Raw genomic sequence first — 21,709 nt, forward strand, 5'->3', positions numbered from 1 at the left:
TCCAACATTTCTCCTGCGCCTCGAGACACACGAGAGTGGAGTGAAAGAAAGACGCATCTATCGCTTCTTTTTTTTTGTGCCGCTGCTTTGTAAAAGGAAGGTAACGAGGTCAAAGCTGTTCTCAAAGGACTTGTCACGATTCATTCATGTAAAACCACCATGAGCCGTGAATAAATAGCGCAAACCGACGAGGCCCGCAACGCAATAACGAGACGAAGGGGCGCAGACACCTGGTAACAACATTAAGTGCACATTCGCAAACTTATGAAATGAAATACTGCCTTACCAAGATGTTAATGCTCATTTTTTCTTTTCTTTTCGATAACACTGCCGGCATCAGGTACCGGTATTTATTTTTACATGGTATTGTGGAAGTCTTTGCAAATGTTTGGCTGCTATGCAAAGATAAAATAACCAGAAAGAAGTGGATAGTGTGTCTCAGCAAATGAATGTTTGTCTCTCTTCGGGCACACGTGCGCTCGGCAAACTGGTGCATCTTCATTTTCATGCTGAGTAAAGTTTAGTTAACTATGTTTGGTAATTTGCCAGGCTGCGCTACGCCTCGCTGCGCTTTCCGGTGGACCAATGGCATTTTCTACTCGAAATTACATTTTAGGATTACAGCTTCTGCCATGTAGTTCACTCACCCTGATTTAAAATTGAATGAGGGGAGCTGCCTTGATTGGCCTGTGTTCAGTCCCACAACGGCGCAAACGGCCGTTTCGAACTGCACCTATCCACGAAAATGCCAAAAGTTCAAGGTTAATATACAATATGGTCTCGATTGTGTGTACCTAATGTAGTAGCCACTGCATACTTTTGCAAAGCATCATTAAGTACAGTAAATTCTGCATATTTGCAGTTCTTTATGGAAGCTAATTGGCCATGGAATGACTGTTGAGGCAAAAATCAATCCCAATTGATCAGCAGGGTTGTAATTTAACGATGTCGGTCTGACACGATAGACATGGTGTCCATGCCACGCCTCAAGATGTCGACATATGCAACCATTATCGACTTTCCTTTCAACGTCAAGTCTGAGAACAACTGAGTACAGCATTAAATCAGCAAGACAAAACGAATCCTGGTTGGAAGAGACAAACAGGCTGTTTTGTGTACAGAGAATTCACATTCATGTTATTTTGCACGCGAGTTCACCCGGAGGCCTTGTTTTTTATGATATCGTACATCAGTGATTGCCCTGAGCGTTTACTAATCATCCGATTAGATTTCTCTGCTTGAAGGCGCAGACAGAAAGAGGCACCCGGCTATGAAATGATACTGTATGCGAAGATCTATTAACCAGTGTCTTATCATTTTGATTCTTTCGCAGCTACTTTCATAGCATTCATAGTCGGCGAACAATATGTTTGCATGCTGACATTTATCAAGAATCTTTTTAAGATTGTTAGCTGTTAATTTTTAACTCCCGGTTCAGCTTGGGTGCCCAGTGAGCAGAACCCAGCTGTACCAGCTGATGCCTACTAATTTATGAGCTGTGTAGCAGCGCTATGAAAGGGTGACAGAGAATTTAATTAGTTGAGCGTAAATGTTCTCAAGAAATATGAGCAGACGTGCCTACTGGCTCCTGCTTCTTTGCGTCCTCTCTCATGAACGCGTCTGTAGTTTATACACAAACCGAAGAAAAAAAAAGATGTGTATATAACACGAAATACTTTCATTAATCACTATTTGATGCGGGGTAGGTGGAGAGAGAAATCTTAATTGAGGATACGTCCAGGGTATGGTTGGAAATGGGGGCTCACTGCAATAAAAGAAATTCAATATTTATATCCGTTCATGCAGTCAAGCAGCGGCGGCGGGATTACAGCAGCGACGCCACAAAAGAAGGCAATTATGAACGTGTGCGCTGCGCTAAATTCAATTACCCTCTGCAGCTCTTTTCTATTTTATTTTCATTAAGTGTATTAAGAGGATGTGAGGCGCGCTCCTCAAGTGGAGAGATGATTCAAAGTGTGAGAAAAAATGTAGGCTGCACAATTTTGCATACCGCACTACGCGGCTGCCGTATTTTTCCCATTTGTTGTTGTAGGGCGGAAGTGTTGTGGGGATCACTGCATATTTGTAGATTAAAACAATAAAAACGACTCTTCATTATTCTATACCCATTAACAACACTGTAACTCATGCACTACTGTTAACTTGAACTCTTCGTACAGTTTAATATATAACTCTCTCGTGTGCATAGTAAAACATACATACATACACTACACACACACACACAGTGGATATAAACAAAAGTCAAGACACCCCTGTTTAAATGCCACATTTTGTGATGCTTGAAAGTGTAAATTTCAAATGTTCTAAAAGGCTTTTTGTCACGTTCTAGACAAATGTGCAGAATGGTTTACTTGCAGACATATTTTTAGAAATTGGCAGACCCCCCAAAAAATAACTTTTTCTTGCTGGGTGGGCATGCATGCTGGAGAACCAACTATTTGCATGAAACACTTAAAAGCACCCCCCCCCCCCCCCCCACACACACACACATCCTAACCATATGTCTCCAACTGGATATTATTTTAAAATCCTGAATTTCATTACTATTATTATCGGAAAAGTACATGCAATACATTTACATGAGACCCAGCTCGTGTTTTATGCTAGTTCTTCCATTCCCTCCCATGCTACGCCACGCTGAGAAGAGCTCATCATCATGTGCCACCATCAAAGACCGGCCTGCAGTGTTTGGGAGCGGTGCTGGTCTGTGCAAGAAGTGTGATTGATCATCTTCTCAGCTGCCTGGTGGAAAAAAAAAGAATAACTTTGCTCTTGCAAAAAGCTCCGTGACATCCTGCAAATCAAAACCACACACATCCGTCTCTATGTATTACCAGTTTACGTTTGACACCAACTTTTTACGTTCCTGACTCAACCAGCTTGAAGGGAGTTACATTCAGAATATACTGTACGTGCTCCCGGCTGTAGAACACCAAGTTGTGCTAAAAAAACCAACAAATAAACAAAACATTTGGACATGTATTAACAAGATTAGAGAAGGTCAAAGTCTAACTGTGAAGATTAAAGTGCATTTTAGGTTTGAATATAATTGACACATGCATTGACCTCGGGCCCGAGTAAAGGTTGCACTGAGCTACATTATACTGTGGGACATTGGAACAATTGAACCAAGATGAATTCATGTTTTGTATTTTTCAATTCTGTTGTTAACTAACTATTCTTTCCTGATAACAATGTGCAATACCGTATTTTACCTCTGTGTGTCGCTACAGTTTCAGCAAAGGACTTCTTGACTCTTTCCTGTGTGACGTTCATTCCCGGAAGATGTCCCTTCCCTCCTGACACGTAGCAGCCGCTACCGAATTGGCATATCCCCGAGCGGTTTGTCGAACTCCGAGGGTAAGCGTTTTTCATGGGCTACGAATAATAACGTTTGCACAAATTGGCTTGACTTAAACATAAAGTTGGTGTTGTTGTTTAGCACCGGAAACGCTTGCTCGTCCGACTGTTGTATAAACTAGACAACTGCTAGCTTAGTTATCGGTATGAAGTGCTGGAAAATAAACATGTACATGTTATTGTTTTGGCGACAACGTGTGTTAATTCAAGGGCGATGTCTGCACTGCTATATACATTAATTATAAGAATAGATACGGGTTAATTAAGCTATGAGTACGAAAATTGTAGTTTTACTTCAAGCTTCTGCTGCTAACAGCTGGGTGATCTAACGTGTTATGTGTGAGTTGTGGTTGAAGAGACAGAATATACTATCTGTCATGAAAATGTGTTGTTTCTTTTGACAGTGAGAGATGTCTGGGTTTGACAATTTCAACACGGACTTCTACCAGTCGAGCTACAGCGTTGATGACCAGAACCAGGCTGGCTATGGATACAACAATGAAAATCAGTATAACAAGTAAGTGACCAACGCTGCAGAAGGGAATTGTTCCTCTGTTAACTCCCCCAATGACAATATAACATCGCTGCCATTTGGCTGAATCCCTTGCATGTCCAACACCACTACTTTTCAGGAAAGTAAAACAAAAAAATCACAAATAAAATGAAAAAGAAAGAAAGAATGCAGAATAAGGCCGATAGCATTGATTTGTGAGCGAACATGAAATTCTGCCCGACAATGTTGTTGAGTGTTTTTTCCTGTTCCATAGGCAGTATAGTCAATATGACTACTCTCAGCAAATGGGCTACCCTGCCCCAGGGATGATGCAGCCCCAACAGCCATACACAGGACAAATCTTTCAGCCCACGCAGACGTACACCCCGTCCTCGTCACAATCCATGTACAGCAGCAGTTTTGATGATGAGCCCCCGCTACTGGAAGGTACCTATAAACTTGGAAGCTATCACCCTCTTTGGGAAAATTCTTATGTGTGTGTGTGTGGTTTTTTTTTTGTCTCTGTTGTAGAATTAGGAATCAACTTTGACCACATCTGGCAGAAGACTCTGACGGTCCTTCATCCTCTGAAGTTGGCAGATGGCAGTATTATGAACGAGACAGACCTTGCTGGCCCCATGGTCTTCTGCTTGGCATTCGGTGCAACACTCCTCTTGGTAAATTGCTACATGAGCATGAAATCAAAATTGCCTCAAGAGGTGGATGTTGCGTTGTCACTGCCTTGTTTTATTTTATTCCTGTGCTATATGCATTACACTTTAACGATGGGCAGTTATTTTTTTAGTTTGGGATACATTTTTATTGTCATTTGTTTTTACCTTGTAATAATATATATATTTTTTAATTCGGTCTCTCCATTTACAGGCCGGTAAAATCCAGTTTGGCTATGTGTACGGCATCAGTGCAATTGGCTGCCTGGGCATGTATTGCCTGCTCAACCTCATGAGCATGACAGGCGTGTCGTTCGGCTGCGTGGCCAGCGTGTTGGGATACTGCCTCCTTCCCATGATTGTCCTGTCCAGCTTCGGAGTCCTTTTCTCATTACAGTGAGAGTACTTTCTTGTATGTTTGAAGTCAGGAGAGTTTTGTCCCTTGAGCACCATCTCACTCTGGTCATTCTCTCCAGGGGGCTGATGGGAATCGTCCTCACGGCAGCCATCATCGGGTGGTGTAGCCTGTCGGCCTCGAAGATCTTCATCTCTGCGTTGGCCATGGATGGGCAGCAGCTGCTGGTGGCCTACCCGTGCGCGCTACTTTACGGCGTCTTTGCGCTCATCTCCGTCTTCTAGTGAGCACATTTCAGGTTTGAAACAACGGCTCTTTGCTCTTTGTGAAATTCATTATTACATTAATTGCACCTATGGCCGCAGAAGTAAAAAATTGAGCCCGCATTTTCTTTTTTTCTTTTATCATTCCAACGGGACGATCTGCAGGCTGGAGTGTGGTCTTATTTTTTTTTTACCCCTTCAACTTTTTTCCACGGCTCAATTCTTCTTTCCCTTGCGATGGAGCCATGAAAAAACACTGTGGAAAGGTGAGAATCCATTTGGGGCCTGCCTCTGTTTAAATAGGACTGAAATCAGCAAATGCAGCAGATTATGATTAGAGCCAGTAGGTGGCGCCACGTGTCATCACGTTGTAGATGGCATGTGCATCCATGGACCCTTGCGCTCAGGACATCACCATCTTCTGCTTCTTGGCACAGAGTGGAAGAGGCTTGCTTGGGATTCTTTTCTGTCGGCATGCTTTTCGGCAAAACAAAACTCCACCTTGTACATTTTAAGAGGCCAAGATAGTTAACTCCGACTCATTTGGACATCCACGGATATGCCTCTCAAAGATCTAATTTGATCCTTTAGTTCCTTGATGTTTATTTTTAGAAAGCACGGTTTTGTATGCTTCGATGTGCCACGTGTCATTCATGTCAAAATGGTCTTTAAAATTGTATATTCATGCACAAGTGGTATATTGTCAATAAATGGAAGACTGATAAAATGATAGAGCTGGTTTGGTATGTGTGATGCCTGAGAAGTAGTTTATACAGGTGGATGCTATAGCAAGAGGTCAATACATTAGACTGAATGTGTCCCCCGCCTCTTGCTAGCTGAGAATGGTTCCATCTCACCGGCCACCTCGATGAGGCCAAGCGCAATAGAAAATGCATGGCTGTTTATATTGTACTAAGCAGCCAGACGCTTTACTTTATTGCAGTAATTTCTATTTCTGCATCTTGGGTTATCAAATTTGACCTCTTGCAGTCTTGGGTACGATGGCATCACACAATAATCATACACACAAAAAAGACAAAAACAAACTTCTTAAAGAAACAGAAGTTGAGTACCCACTTGAGTTACCACATGGTTTCTTGGAAGAAAAAAAAAACGCGATTGCACATAACTCATAAATGCGTCATAGCCCACTTTGGCGTTATGAATAATTCCAAAATAAACAGTACTCTCCCATTCCCACAAGTGCATGAGGATATTTTGTATTGAGAAAAAATAACAGAAGCAGTTGAATCACACAGAAACCCCTAAGTAGCACATGAAATGTTCGGGAAATTCATTTTTTGGGGGTGAAATTTTAGGATTAGCTTCCAATGCACTTTAAAATTTAAAACGTGCAGCAAGTTTGATTCAGGAGTCGCCCTCAGTAACCGAACCACAGTAACCAATGTCTCAAACCGGATGTTCTCATAGGAAAATATCCACTCAATTCAATGCCTATGAATAGTTTCTTTGTGAATGCTGCATATCCATTTGTGGCGTTTTAACTGAAAATTGTGTCTTTTGAGTTGTAGTCTGTTTTTTGTCTGACACCCTCTCATGCATCCGTGGTAAGTTTGTTTGCAATATTTTACAATCTAAATTTTAATAAAATAGGAAATACAAAGTGAAAAATGTAAAGTTGTGCAGGAATTTAAAGGGATGACCGCTACTCATGAGAGGAGTGTCACTACACTGACACACCTCAAGATGGCAGAGTGGGGTTACAAAAGCGTCATTTTCACTTGGTAAGTATATTTTCCTTCCATTGACAGTATAATGCATGTTGCCTCTGGCAACCTCATCTAGGAAAAGTGCTCAGTCATGATCTAGGCAATGTTACATAATAAGGTATTGGCCATGCTTCCAAAATGCCCGGAGGACACTGATTGCAAATAGCGGACCGTGTAGTTGTCTGGATTACACTTGAACGTGAGCGGGCCCCTTCGGCATCACGGTAAACGACTTCCATTGTCCGACCCCCCCTCGAGTCTTTTTCAAGGCAATGTCAGATGTTGTATTTATCTGGAAAATGAAAGGTCTAATGCCCTCTGGAGAGATAATCCCACCTCCCATATGACAGGCCCGAGCCAGGCCTGTGTGCCCTGGCCAAGAACTGCCAGTCAAGTTGGCCGATGTCGACTCCTTTCTCAGTTTTACGGAGACTGACGCTCGCTTTTAAGTGGACATTTTCCAAAAGGGGTAGAAACAAAAACTTGGGAACTGAGACAATGTCTTGACTGTTGGAGTTGAGGGCGCATAGCTCCTTTTTATATGCTTTAAATTTGGATCGTGACCTTATAAAATGTCTCATGCTGTAGTCATGAGTTTATCATCATTGTTTCTTTGTGGAAGAAGCTATTGCATTGGTTTCCTCTCGCCTCGACTGTAACATAACTGCAGCGCAAAACTCTCCTGTAACATACAGTACAACATAGTTCTAACCAAACTGTTAATTTAAATAAGTGAAAGGTTTGTTTCACAACTTGTGGCCGGGCAGAGTTACACGGCTCATTCATAACAACCTCATATTTAAAGCTGTATGATGTCAATAGTTCCAAAGCTCGGTAGGCATGCCTTTTTTATTGATGGTTCTCAGAACATCAGGCATAAGCACAGTTGTCTTTTTGACACACATTTGATTGGAAGTGTGGTTTAACGTTTTCACTGTTTTCGATGACATTCACAAGTCTCATGAAAACTTCATGCTGTATGATTTCCAGATGGCCATCATTGTCAATGAACCATGCCTTCTTGGCAAGGGCTCCTTCATTCAGCGCTTATGCCGGGTGAGTGTGTCAGTCTTGGTGTTTGTTGTTTTTGAATTTAAGAAAAACTGTGTGTAGATGGATAGAGACACAGAATTTCTGTTTGGCGGCAACAGTTTGCAAATTTGAATAATTATTGTCCTAAATTATGAGTATTATTTCCAGGCACTGATCTGAAGCAATTAAAACTACTGTAAATGAAACAATAACAAAAACTCAAGCGAGTATGAGGTAATGTGACAAATGCATAAGATGTAAAGCATTTTATGGAATGTAACTTTTTAGTTGCGTGTATGCAAATGCAAATGCAAATTGTAGTTTGGTCTCTGGAGTGTAAATGTTCCAGTAAATCCAGTGAATGTTTTTTGAGCAATTTCCTTTGAGTCCAAGCGGCAGCGTGTCTGTTCAACAAAAAGTTGAAGTTCAGTGCAGCCCCACAATATTGTAGTTTCTCATCTGCGCTCTTGCTATATGGCAGAATTTTAGGCGTTATGCCATTTATGAAACGCCGGAAGAGCAGTAAAAAAAAAAAACAAACGTGAAAAGAGCACTCATGCAGGCACTGCTGTCGGCCACAGCTCACGCCCAGACTCTCACACACAGACTCACTGCCGTCACACGCCATCCCATCAGGCCGCAGCAGCTGCATAAGGATGGGAGGGAACAGATGTATTCCACCCACCCCATCCCTTGTAGTTTAGCGCGTTATTGTGGCAGAGGCAGCAGACAAGCTGACAAGTGCAAATGTGAAGATTGATATTCAGCACAAGGCAACGCCGCCTTTTTAATGTAGCCACAAAGCCAACAGCACATGAATATTCACGGCGGCGGAAGCACAGCATTGAGTGTGATTAGGCTCTGCACTTCATTAGGCTAATTGTCACCATCGCCGGACTATACTCCACTGTGGACTCTTCTAAAATTTGATCCAGGACTCAATGAACAAAGGCAAACAGGGTGAGGGACAATCAGCAGGGGTGCGCGTGCTTGTGTGCGCAGGCATTGTGTGTGCACTACAAGCATGAGCTATATGTTTGCTTTGCGGTATGCGGACGTGTGACGAGCAATAATCACACCCAGTGCAAAATGTGCTTTGTTAAAAAAGTAACAATGCCCCCGGCCATTGATGTAGTCAGACAGTGAGCTAAAATGAGCTTTCTTAATCCGTGCATCGTTCCTCAAAAGTACATTGATGATAAATTGACACAAAAATTAAGATAATAAGAGGTGTTCTGCATCTATTTACAGGTAGAGATTTATACGACGCCTAAAAGATCCAATTGCGACATAACTTTTTTTTAATGTACCCTAAAATGGGGGGGGGGGGAGATACACACAAAAATAAGTTCTGAGCAAAATGGGAAATGTTCTTTAGCAACTTAGAGCCGACCTTACAAAATTGACAAAAATGGATCCCCCATGAAAGTGGATTTAAAAAATATATATATTTTGTGTCTTTGGAAGGTTTCTTTGCGAGTCACTGCAAAAGTGATCCTGGAACTGGTCCAAATGCCCAGTTCTGTGGTGCCACTCATGTTAAATTTAACAGCATTACAATAATGGCATGACTGATGAGAGAGTACGTGTACTTGTGCTCCTATGTTATTATAGATACCAAACGATATTTTGTAAATGCTGAGTGACAATCCTCCACTGTATGTGGACAAAGATCAAAGGCGCATATACTGCTTTACAGGTCATGTAAACACGTGATTAACTCTCATTATTTCATGGCATTGCCTTGAGGGTAGAAGCGGTGCGGCACGTTGCGTTTGTCTTCAGCGAGTAATGACTGACACACTCACTCGGCACACAATCATCGTCTGATGCTGTTACTCTCAACATGGGCATGGATCCCAACTACCTGTTACACATTTGACTATAACAATATTTGAATTGTAGTCACTGCGATCACTTTGAACGAGATGTGGAGGGTGAATTACGTGGCTCGTCCTTCATCAGAACGGTGTCCAGCCTGGAGAAGGCAATGGAACATTGTTGCTGGCTGCATGCTAATGGAACATTTAAACCACCACTGCTTTAATGAGCGCAAATTGACACATCTAATTGGTCTTCCTCGATAAACAAACTCCTGATTAGTGCATCAATTAGCCGGTTAATGAATCTCTCGGTTTTGGATGTCTGCCCAATGTCATAGCTGATCAAGGAAAAGGACAGATCATGACTTCATAGTGAGGAAACATCTCTGTACAAAGGTCGAGCGCTTAAAGAGCCCATTTCATGGTTCCTTTACTTTGAAGTGGTAGTTACATGTTCCTTTCGGTTTTCAATCTGGATTGTGGTTTGTTGTTTTTTTTCCTGTGTGCAAGCTTGCCCATCAATCTCATTTGAGAATTATTTGGTGAAGTCATTTTTTTTTTTTGCTGCTCTTTATATTGAATGTCATTATATTGTCCCGATTCTCGGGCAGGCACACAGCATGCTTTTGGAAAATGTCAACAAACAAAAAAAAAAATCCCCTGCCACAATAAATTGAGTGTGTCATTTCATAGAATCCACAGCCTCGTATGAAAATAATTAGTTTTCTGAACTCATATGAAAACTCACTGAAAGACTCAAATTCTGTTTTTCCATTTGGGTGTGCGCTTTGATGTCACTCTGCCCAACCCCTCCCCATTCATGCGCCTCACACACATTCCTTGGTGACTAATGAGATACATGAGGCATGCACGTCTACAACATCAGACACCTCCCAAAAAATGACAGTTCCCAGTTTTTGCACGTTTTTAACATTTTTTTTGTCGAAATGATTTCACTTTGCATGGCTCCTTTAAAACGTCTTCCCAAAGTTGCGTATGAGGAGCTTACTGCAAAAACTCCACGAAAACACGCAGAAAGAAGACAATGAATATGACAACCCCCCCTCCATCCGTCAAACAGGAAGTGTCCAACTTTCCGAGATGAAGGCTCATAAATACCGCATGAATCACAGTTAATTGTTGTGGAGAAAAGGTTTTGAAGCGAGGCGCACTGCATGCAAAGTTACTCCCACATTATTGTCCTCAATGGCTTCTCCGGTTGCACTTTACTCTCGGAAAAAGCTCCGCTGACGCAGGATGGAAGGCACTTATAAATAAAATGTATTATTATTATTGTTATTATTATTATCACTGGAATCCAGAAAGCCACCCAAAAAATAAGAACACAAAATGGAAAACTCATGACAATACCGTGGCATATAGATAATGGCTCACGGCATAGAGGTGTTTTTAAGTTTACCTTGCGCCTTTACTCCCATATTGAATTTGGGGAAGTTAGTGATAGACTTTGGCATATGCCAACTTGCATACAAACTTGGTTTACATCTCAATCAATGGAACTCCGTCATCCATCCAGTCATCAAACTACCATTCACTCACATTTGCAGCTATGGATAAATTAGAATGTTCATCGAACCTGCAGTGCATGTTTTTGACTGCTGAAAGATGATGAAAGTTAAAGCCTGGCCTCTCTATGCGTGTGTGTGTGTGTGTGTGTGTGAGACAGAGCAACAAAGCTGTGTCCCCAGCAACCACTTTGCACAAGGCGAGTCGACCCTGAAAGGTCGCACCAACGCAGCGTGTATCCATGGTCACCGCCTCCAGCTGGCACCTCGGCTTCAAGGTGGGTACCATCAATTTCTATAATAAGCATTTTATCATAAATACACCCCGCCTACCCTCCAATGGGTCAGGTGGGACCGGAATTGGTAACATGACCGACAGATCATTTAAACAGAGACCAGTGAGACCCCCTTTCCCAGGAGTTACTTTTATCCTCCGCGGACAAGAGCTCAGTGGCCGTGTTGGCTTCACAGTGTCTATAAAATAATTCAAAGTCTCATGTTCCTACAAATATACAAATAAAGCAATACTGCAGTCATGTGAGGCTATACTTAGTCAGAATTAATTGGCCACAGTGCATACTCGAAACATATACTGGAGAGATCTTTGACCACTGACACCTTACAGCAGTGCTGTGCAAAAATAGTGGCCAACCAGCATCATGGAGTGCTTTAATGCGGGCTACTTCAATTTCAAACCTCTTGATGAGACATTTCAAACGGAATTTAGCTTTTTAAATTTCAGTTTGAGCATGGTGGCCACTGGATATCACCGAAAAGCCCCCAAATGAATCAAGCAAGTGCCTGGAAAAAAAATAAAAATAGCATTTTCACTCAGGGAGACAGCACTTCATACAGCTGTGTACAAGTGTGTACATCCATGTATGTGGCACATACAGGAGACACAGAAACAAGGACACCCCCCCACCCCTCAACTTTCATTCATTCATTCATTCATCTTCCGAACCGCTTGATCCTCACAAGGGTCGCGGGGGGTGCTGGAGCCTATCCCAGCTGTCTCCGGGCAGTAGGCAGGGGACACCCTGAATCGGTTGCCAGCCAATCGCAGGGCACACAGAGACAAACAACCAACCACGCTCACACTCACACCTAGGGACAATTTAGAGTGTTCAATCAGCCTGCCACGCATGTTTTTGGAATGTGGGAGGAAACCGGAGCACCCGGAGAAAACACACGCAGGCCCGGGGAGAACATGCAAACTCCACACAGGGAGGCCGGAGCTGGAATCGAACCCAGTACATCTGCACTGTGAAGCCGACGTGCTAACCACTGGACTACCGGGCCGCCCACCCCCCAACTTCTTATCAACAAATGTTACATGAGGACGCATAAATTCCCACTCATTATTTAAATGCAAGTATCTCATGCTTTGCATAATTGCAATAGGATCCCACTTTCATATGAGTGAGTCACCTTCTTAAATAGAACATCTGTGCAAACAACAGTTGGCCTAAACAATGAAAGCCAAGAGGCCTGATGAGCACTGCCTGAGTGGTTCATTTAGGTAAAAAGATTACAACTTGATGACTGTATGTTTGTACACATGCTGTGACATGTCTGCAGATGAAGGTTGCTTTACTCACATTTCTCATCCATCTCATAAAGGTAAATTGCTCCTCTGACAATTTGGTTTAAAAATGCGTCGCTGCCAAAATTCCATGAGCAGACAACAGCAAATAATAATATCCTGTTACAGTGACTTCTTCGAAAGGGGATGGAAATATGTGTGGTTTTAATGTGCTGTCATTGGATGGGTGGCTTACCAATTATAGCTAACAAGCTATTTTAAGACAAACAAAAAGTCTCCACTATTGTTCTTTCGGGCGTCTTCAAAAGGAGAGGAGTTTTAATGCCGGTTTAGTTTACTTTTATTTTACTGTGTTTATGACAGCGAAGAATGTTGATACGTTAAGATTCCCACCACAGTTCGTTTTGGTTCTTGTTTGGCACATTTGCACACATTCATACAAAATTGCAAACTCTTTACTGTACAAAGTGCTGCAATTCCACTTTGTTGAAATATGTTATTATGACAACGAAATCCTCAAATATCATGCAAATACGCCTTCGGAGCTTCTGGTAATACCATGATTTTGCTTGTGATATTCTGGTCAAACAAGTTCATTAAGTGTTTGGATTTGGATTCCGAATGACAGTCTTATTTTCTTTGCGTGTGCGCTGCAAGGCATTTGGATGACCGTCTTTTCCATGACGACAATGTAAACTTCAAATAACTTATTGGAGTATAAACTGACTTTTCTTGTTGTGCCCAGTGGGTCACAGTTGACTTGGGAATTCCCAATGGCTGACACACACACACACACACACACACACACAGTAATTACAAGTATATGTTGACATATCAAACACATCATTAGCCTTAGGACAGTGAGCTGACAAAATGCTGAGGCACGAGAGTCATTTTGGTTGGTGTGCTCACCGCACAATTCATCATGGTCCTTGGATCAGATTCTGCCGTGCCATTTTTAAAAAAAATGTTTACATGCCCCCACCCCGTTTTATCTTGTATATTATTGTACATATTTTTGAATATGCGCATTCTAATGACATCCAATATAAACTGCCTTTACAACAGTTTGGACTGTTACTGGTAAATATACAGTTGCAATACTAAAGGTCATTGTGGCGACAGATTGCAGTGGTGTTGAAGTGTACAGCACTATATTGAGAGCTGTTCATATTTTGATACTGTTATAGGGATATACTTTTATTTTTTATTTTATCCAAGGGGGCGGCCCGGTAGTCCAGTGGTTAGCACGTGGGCTTCACAGTGCAGAGGTACCGGGTTCGATTCCAGCTCCGGCCTCCCTGTGTGGAGTTTGCATGTTCTCCCCAGGCCTGCGTGGGTTTTCTCCGGGTGCTCCGGTTTCCTCCCACATTCCAAAAATATGCATGGCAGGCTGATTGAACACTCTAAATTGTCCCTAGGTGTGAGTGTGAGCGTGGATGGTTGTTCGTCTCTGTGTGCCCTGCGATTGGCTGGCAACCGATTCAGGGTGTCCCCCGCCTACTGCCTGAAGACAGCAGGGACAGGCTCCAGCACCCCCCGCGACCCTTGTGAGGATCAAGCGGTACGGAAGAATGAATGAATTTTATCCAAGGGATACATTTGAGGTGCCTCCCTAAATTTGAGAACTGTTGCATATGCACGTATTGTGTAAAACACATAACACAAAACATTTGACCAACTTTAGAAAATCAAATGAGTTCCAGTTTTGTGTGCTGTACCTTTGAAACATTAAATATAACGGCACAAACAGACAAATCTTTGAAGTGACAGAGACGACTTCAAAGATTTGTACTTTGACTTCAAAGACAAATCTTTGAAGTCGTCTCGCAAGTTAATTGAGGCGATACCAGGAAAATCGTTTCTAATGTGACATTTCCCCCCGACACCCACAAAAACAAGTCTCAAATAGTAAGCGGTCTTTTCAACGCGCCTGAATTTTATTAGTGCTCTAATTGTGTTGCATTACATAAAACCCTGTCGCAATTATGCCAAGTTATCAAATGCCAAAAATCTGAATTGACTGCTTTAGTGAAGGAGTACAGAAACAAGAACAGCATGTTCTGATCTTGAAATTTCAAGCTCTGCTATGGTCTGGAGAAAATACCACCAGTGTCGAAAAAAAAAAAACAATCATTAAACACACATGCGGCATGCGAGGCAATATTGGATGTAAATATTTCACACCCGCATCTAAAATGCTCATTTTTTGCATGTGCGCGTTTTTTAAATTTCACTCGCAAATGTGCTAGACCTCATCCAAACAATTCATCTTCATCATCATGTAGCTGAGTGAGACCGTGTATATAAATAATCACGAAAATGCAGCCAGCATAATGCCAAACGATGAACCATTCAGCGACGCAGGTGGGACGGCTGGTTTTTATTTCTGAATGTTAGTGAGGCTAATGTCCTGTAAAAACCTCCTTGGCTGCTAATGGATCATATTTCTGTGACAGCCACCGAATCCAAAGGTCACCGTGGTTGCTTGAATTTGAAAGGTGAGCAACGTGTTTTTTTTTTGCACTTTGGGCGATGTGTTAGATAATAGGTCTGGCGGACAGAAAGCACCACATGCTAAGTTCCGCGATAAATTGTGTAATTGGGCTTGGTGATAAAAATTCTGCCTCCTCAAGTACAAATTACAATCCATGCTTCTGTTGTCTTTATTGTAGCCCCCCACCCCCAAATTAGCCTGTTTTGATGGGGTGGCTCAAAATCGGATGCAAATGAGCCTCACCTTCACCAAGACACCCAATTAATTGTCCATTGATCGCCGCATGTGGCACATACAGCGGCCATATTGCCAGTCACATAAAATAATGGTCGGTTCATACTTAATGGGCAGGCACTACAGAGAAACAACTTTGGAAAATATTGCAGTTGCTATTCTTAGCATCAAGGTGGAAGATATTGGACAACACTTGCTTCCACTTTTTGGCCATTTGCCGCCATTGGGCCCATTCTAATGAAGTGAAACATCAGACAAACTCATCACTTTTCAGTCTCCAAGAAACCTTTTATTCCGCAGGCCACCTCTTAGATGTTTCCAAAGTCTATTGTCCAAACCTCACAGGAAGAACTCCACCAAAGGGCATGCGCTGGCGTACCTTTAAAAATAAATCCTTCCTTTCTTTTTTTTTTATATTTCCCTTTTGGAAAACAGTCTTCATACTGTTCATACTGCCCTCCAATTTTGAGGCATCATTTAATAATGTCACATTATTAATTCAATAATTATGTATACAGTCTATATATATATAATTTATTAATTACAACAAAATAACCAATACAAAAATATATAATAATAATAATAAAACAATAAGGTTGTGGAATATGAATTAAAGCAAGATAATTAATCAGTCACAAGCAATAACCGTTACCTGTCACCGGTGACCCGTTGCTGCCAAGGAGCAGGTGAACGAGGCTTCGACGTTTACAAGGGACAGAGATTTATCCCAGTATGTCTTCCATGAATTTCTGCCATGATATTGGCTGATTAAATATGTGTGTTAATGAGCGTCGCTAATGGTTCTCTTGTGAGGGTGTAAGCAGACAAAACAGTTGGCGCTTGTGTGAGGGGAGCATGTGGCATTACGCAAGCACACTCTAACCTATCCACAGCTGGACGTACGTGCGTGGCGCCCCATCCTATTGGTTAATAGGTTTGTCCGCCATCGCCCGGAAAGAGAAAAACTCACCGTGTTCCCAGCGATGTTTTGAGAACAGTGTGGTTTTCTCAGGCCCTGGGGAGCTCCCGCTTGTCTCCGGCTACGCTTTACCTTTTTAATGTCACATCTGCATGCACGGCACACACTCGCTGCTCCTAATCAAATCTCTCGCATGGAGGGCCACACTGAAGAAGCCGACCCAATCTGCGACCACTCCTATAACCCCCACCTCCTACCCCCAGGCCCCTCTCATGCTCTTGCTCCTCCTCTTCTTCTATCTTCGGTTCTCCGCTTTCGGATGGAGCATGAGCTGCTTATGGTGGATTCTTTACTTCCACACTGTGACTTCAGTTTCTCCTTCTGCTGTTTTGGCTCCAGTGCATATCAGGCAGACACATTTCCAACTCGGGTTCTTTTACCTCTCGTGTTGATTCGGCTTTGAAGCTGATGTTCTCGTCATCCAATTCTGCTTCACAGTTTTGCACGGTTTGACACATTTTTTGACCCAGATCTCGGCACGACGAGAGACCGCGCAGGCAGCTGACGCCTTGTTTTCTTTTTGACTTTATATGGCGGTTGATAACAATTTCGAAACTCGTGCCAACCACATTTGCAGTTAAACAGCGACAAATTTGTTTTTTATCCTCATCATATTACCACTTTATCTTTGGAGCATATCGTTTACCCTCGTCACAGTTTATGTTGTTGTCCAACGGATTTTACACTTATACCTTCTGGACTGAGTTGAACAGCAAAAGCTGTATTCCCATGAAATGACATCTTTATCCTCGTGAACTTGCATCGGTTGTTATTCTTTAATGACAATCTTGTAAAATGTTCATTGATAGACTTCAGCACGCAGAGCGAAGTGAAACCCATTTCTCTCTTGTTAGCTTTGTTATTCACGTTAGCATTCTGAGTCCGCGGATGGTTGTAACTTTCTTCTATGTGGAGTGCTTACTGTAAGGATTAGATGGAGGCTTCAGGTCTCCAGAGTCTCACTTCACTTTGACGACAGACCACGTTGCAGTTGCGGGGAAGTTAAGACGTTTCTCTACACCAATACAAGTGATTGATGTCCTGTGGGCAGTTTAATTGCATCCATCCGCAAGGTTGTGTTTTACCACAAGTGTCAGGTTTTATTTGGGCCCTTGTCCGAGAAACACAGGATTATGTGGGCATTGGTAGAGGTATGTGTTGTCAGTCTGAGGGTTGTTTTAAGTATTTTCTGACGTGTGCCTTGGGACCAGGGGCTTTCAGCTGAACTACAGTTGGAGCTGTGGCCTTCAACTCATCTGTAGCCGGAGCCAGTCAGTGGTTCTGACCCTAACCTGACGGGCAAGAGCTAGGGTCGTTTGCATTGAGGACAGTTTCATATTTTTAATTGTTTGGCCTTGGCTAGTGTGGCAGGGTGGGGGACTCGTTCGCACGTTGGCCTCACAGTGCAGAGATGCAGGGCTTGATTCTTCCAGTGTTCTTAAAAATCTGATTTTTTGGGGACCGAGCTCTCAACCGAACATAAGAGAATAGCATCCAAATCAAATGACACCATCTTGTATTCACCTGTTATGATTTCATGTTTTGTTTCGAGGAGACCAAGACGGCCGATTCTAATCAGAGCACACAATGCTTCTTGCATGCAAAATACTACTTCCGCAACTTTTCTGAGTGCGCTCAACTTCTTTCCACCCCCTCCCCACACAAAAATCTCCGGACTTGAGCGAACCTTTGACGAGCAAGCTTCGTTGAAGGACTCACGCTTAAATCATTCGATGCAGAAATCCGCGGGGGCGAGTGCATGTTTCGCAGTGGGCGACGAGGAGCGCGGACACGTTTTGACAGATTCCTCAGCAGAGTTTACAGCTGGGAGGGAAAGGGGCGTTCACCAGTAAGTGTCAAACTCGCTGCTCGCGTCAAGCCACCACCGCGACACTGAGGTCGACCGGAAGCTCTTTAATATAAACTAAAAGCAATATTTACTGGTGTTCAGAGAGAGATAGACCGACACTAGGCGTTTGGTAAGACGTGTCACTTTTCTGCGTTTACACAGCTGAAAAGTCGATTTATGTGCTGTTTTAAACACGGTGTCGAGACTTGGGGCGGCGCTGCTGACGTTTATTTTATTTTTTCGTATGCTCTGACACTGCGCAAGCGGAAGTGCTTTTTTGTGTTTCCAACCTTGACGTTTCCGACTGTCCGCCCTGCCTACCCGGAGTTCGCGGCAGAATGCAGCCGCTCTCCACGGTCGCTCTTATATAACTTAAACGTGCGTGTCGAGCTCGTTGGCCACTTTTTGGGGGACTTTTAGAGGAACCGTTGGACTCGCCTTTGGATTTCTTTTCCTCCCACCCACTGCTTCTACGAGAAAAGTCGAGCGAGGTATTTCTGGCTTCGGATCGCTTCGACCTTGTTTACTTTAGTTACCAAATAGTTGCTGCCAAACGGGGGAAATATTTGCTCGAGATTTAAAGAGGAGCTTTTTCATCGTTTTTGCTGTGTCACCTGCGTGGAATATATTTTATCCCACGGCTCCCCCGCGCCGACTTTGCGTCACTCCTCGTTGTCTCTCATTGAGTTTTGACAGGACATGACCTAAAACGGAGGTCTGCATCCCTCTCCAAACCAGCAGGTAAGCGCCACACTCTGGGCTGCAACTCTGCATCTGACCGCCTTTCAAAGTAAAAAAAAAAATGGTGTCACCTTACAATGTTGCCTTTGGTTAAAAAGCAATAGTATGATTGGTGCAATGGAACCAAGCAGCCAACAGGTTGCACTAATGTTGCGTAGCAATGCAATGCAACGAAAGCGTGGAAAACCCACCAGTTCCTATTTAAACATTCCCATCTGTGACGTACTTCTGCAAAACGCATTGCAACATAGGTGGCAAAAGTAAATCAGCCATTTACAAGCTGAAAAAACGTATCCAAACTGAAGGGTCGTATGCCTCAAGCAGATCTGTAGAAGCTAATCCATGCTTTTAGCTCCTGTACTGATTACTATAATGGGCTTCTGACAGGACCCCTTCAAAAGAGCATCAAACCAGCTGCAGCTCAATCAGAACGCTGCAGCTCAGGTTCTGATCAGAACAAAAAGATTAAAATATATTACTCCAGTTCTAAATGATTTACACTGTCTCCCAGTCAGCTGTAAAATAGATTTTAAAATTCTCCTCTTGGTCTATAAATCACTGAATGGTTTGGGTTCTGAATACATGAAGGAAATGCGACTTGAATATAAACCCAGAAGAGCTCTGAGATCTGCAGACTTCGGTCAATTGGGAGCACGGGTTTCAGAGTAAACATGGTGTAGCCCCAAGTGTCAATTCTTTTAAATTCAGATGATAAACTGCTTTTCCGTCCCACACTTTTTATGGAGGTCTTTTAAGCATTTAAAATCAGTTTCACTGTCAGCAGTTAAGTAAGCTTCCTTTTATTCCTTTACTTGCTTTTAAGTACCGTGAAACATTTTGTTCTTGACTTTGAAGCGTCCCACACTTTTTATGGAGGTCTTTTAAGCATTTTGAATCAGTTTCACTGTCAGCAGTTAAGTAAGCTTCCTTTTATTCCTTTACTTGCTTTTAAGTACCGTGAAACATTTTGTTCTTGACTTTGAAGCTTTGTTCTATTTGCTTTGCCTTTGAATGTCCACGGCAGTTTCTTTGTGACTGTTTGTCGGTGTTGTGCTTTTGGATGTGTGAAGCACTTGGCTTGTGGTCCAAACTACTGTTTACTCTGCTTGGAACGCAATATGAAGTACACTTAATCATCAGTTTTGTATAGCGCTTGTCCTCTTTAAGATGCTAACTGACTTCTGGTGAGAGGGAGGGTATACCCTGGACTGGTTAGCACCCAATCACGAGGCCTATGAGACCAAAACAAAAAACAAAAAAACAACCCAAACAAACATATTAACACCGATGGACAACTTAATAGTCTTAAATTAACATAAGAAACATGCTTTCAGAATGTCTGAGGAAGATTGAAATCCACAGGCTCAACCTCAGGCTGTGTGGCAGACATGGTAACATCCAGATACCACTGTGCTGCCCGAATGTAATCACTTGATCTATTTTCCACATCACTTTTCCTCATTAGGATTGGATGAGCTGGAGGTACATGATAGCTTTGTATTGTATAGTATTAGGAAAACACAGCAATGTTACCCTTTACGTCTCTGTGAATATGTTGACTGAAGGATCGTTATCAGGCTCCTGCAGAGCTTACTATTGACCTGATCATTTGAATCAGGTTTGGTACAGCAGGGATAGATGGAAAACATGGGGGAAAGTGGCCCCTGAGGGCCCGAGTTTGAGACACTTCTCTTAGATCATGCAACCAACCCCCTGCCATGAAAATTTAACCCAGATGCTTAATATATAATGACACTCACAAGTTCTGAGTCACAGCAAAAATGCAAATAATGTCACATACTTTTAGGAGGTGTTATTTGACAATATTTTGGCTACTACGGTTGGAGTGTAGTGATAAAGGAATGCCCTACTTCATCCTGAGAGATTTAAGGAAACGTCTCAATATGACGCATTACATGGCCACCGAACTGAAAAGCACAATAACAAGCATACCAAGTGACGAAACAGAATAAGTAGTAGACAGTCTTGGTCTGAGTTCTCAAATGTAAAGGTTAAAATCTCATCACAAAAGTAAATGCTCATACTCAATATTTGTACTTCATCACTTCCCACCACGGTTTGTTGTGAGAAAAGCCCGTCTCACCTCTCCTGGCAAATTTTAACATCAACAATCGCAAGATGTGGGCGTACAAAAGGAAGTGCAGATAAACCGCTGCTTTTCACACGTTGCACACCTCCAAATCACAACTAAGTTGCTCCAAAGAGCCTTTGAGTGCATCCCACTGAACTATTTATCCCATGCGATTGTGGTCTCTCTAGTTCTTCTCAATGTGCACTTTTCCTGCAAGTGGAGACAGTGTGTTAAAAGGCCCAGGAGTCTTTCGCCTGTGTGGGTTAACACTTGTTGAATGCCGAACACGTGATCACTCTGTCTGCGGCACCAAAACATAAAGTTCATGCACAGGGGTGGGAGTGTGAGGGCGGACGTTCCCTTCAAAAGCATAACATTAGCACATGATTAGTTACCTACTTTATGTTATGCGAGCCGAAGTCATTTGATTTTCTATCCGGCATTATTTCTTGTTTTAAATCAGGTCACATTGGTGTGTGTCATTTGTGAAGCTGCCA

General features: G+C 42.6%; 3 protein-coding genes across 5 annotated transcripts in view; 2 read left to right on the forward strand and 1 right to left on the reverse strand.

Moving 5' to 3' along the window:
- The first annotated feature begins 3,236 nt into the window (after positions 1-3,236).
- On the forward strand, positions 3,237-5,890 carry yipf5 (Yip1 domain family, member 5). The gene is made up of 7 exons (XM_052046642.1): positions 3,237-3,381; positions 3,786-3,898; positions 4,149-4,321; positions 4,406-4,551; positions 4,760-4,941; positions 5,022-5,198; positions 5,329-5,890. Exons 2-6 carry the CDS (start codon positions 3,792-3,794, stop codon positions 5,182-5,184), a joined length of 771 nt encoding a protein of 256 aa, XP_051902602.1. The 5' UTR covers positions 3,237-3,381; positions 3,786-3,791; the 3' UTR covers positions 5,185-5,198; positions 5,329-5,890.
- The window catches only part of LOC127588084 (NEDD4 family-interacting protein 1-like), a 193,581-nt gene continuing 176,239 nt past the window's right edge, over positions 4,368-21,709 (reverse strand). Inside the window, exon 9 of one of the 2 annotated variants that reach the window (XM_052046644.1) lies at positions 4,368-4,390. The gene's annotated coding sequence lies outside the window, so the exon portion shown is untranslated. The remainder of the gene's footprint in view (positions 4,391-21,709) is intronic. The other variant, XM_052046645.1, reaches the window with a different exon arrangement.
- LOC127588068 (glucocorticoid receptor-like) overlaps positions 18,281-21,709 on the forward strand; it is a 38,006-nt gene continuing 34,577 nt past the window's right edge. Inside the window, exon 1 of one of the 2 annotated variants that reach the window (XM_052046615.1) lies at positions 18,281-19,120. The gene's annotated coding sequence lies outside the window, so the exon portion shown is untranslated. The remainder of the gene's footprint in view (positions 19,121-21,709) is intronic. The other variant, XM_052046614.1, reaches the window with a different exon arrangement.

Source organism: Hippocampus zosterae, chromosome 16 (genome assembly GCF_025434085.1).
Source record: "Hippocampus zosterae strain Florida chromosome 16, ASM2543408v3, whole genome shotgun sequence".
NCBI lineage: Eukaryota > Metazoa > Chordata > Actinopteri > Syngnathiformes > Syngnathidae > Hippocampus > Hippocampus zosterae.

Excerpts from the sequence above, each read along its gene's own strand:
- yipf5 (XM_052046642.1), top strand. The coding sequence starts at position 3,792 with ATGTCTGGGTTTGACAATTTCAACACGGACTTCTACCAGTCGAGCTAC. Across the intron at positions 3,899-4,148 it reads AATGAAAATCAGTATAACAA|GCAGTATAGTCAATATGACT; the intron begins GTAAGTGACCAA and ends CCTGTTCCATAG. Across the intron at positions 4,942-5,021 it reads GGAGTCCTTTTCTCATTACA|GGGGCTGATGGGAATCGTCC; the intron begins GTGAGAGTACTT and ends CATTCTCTCCAG.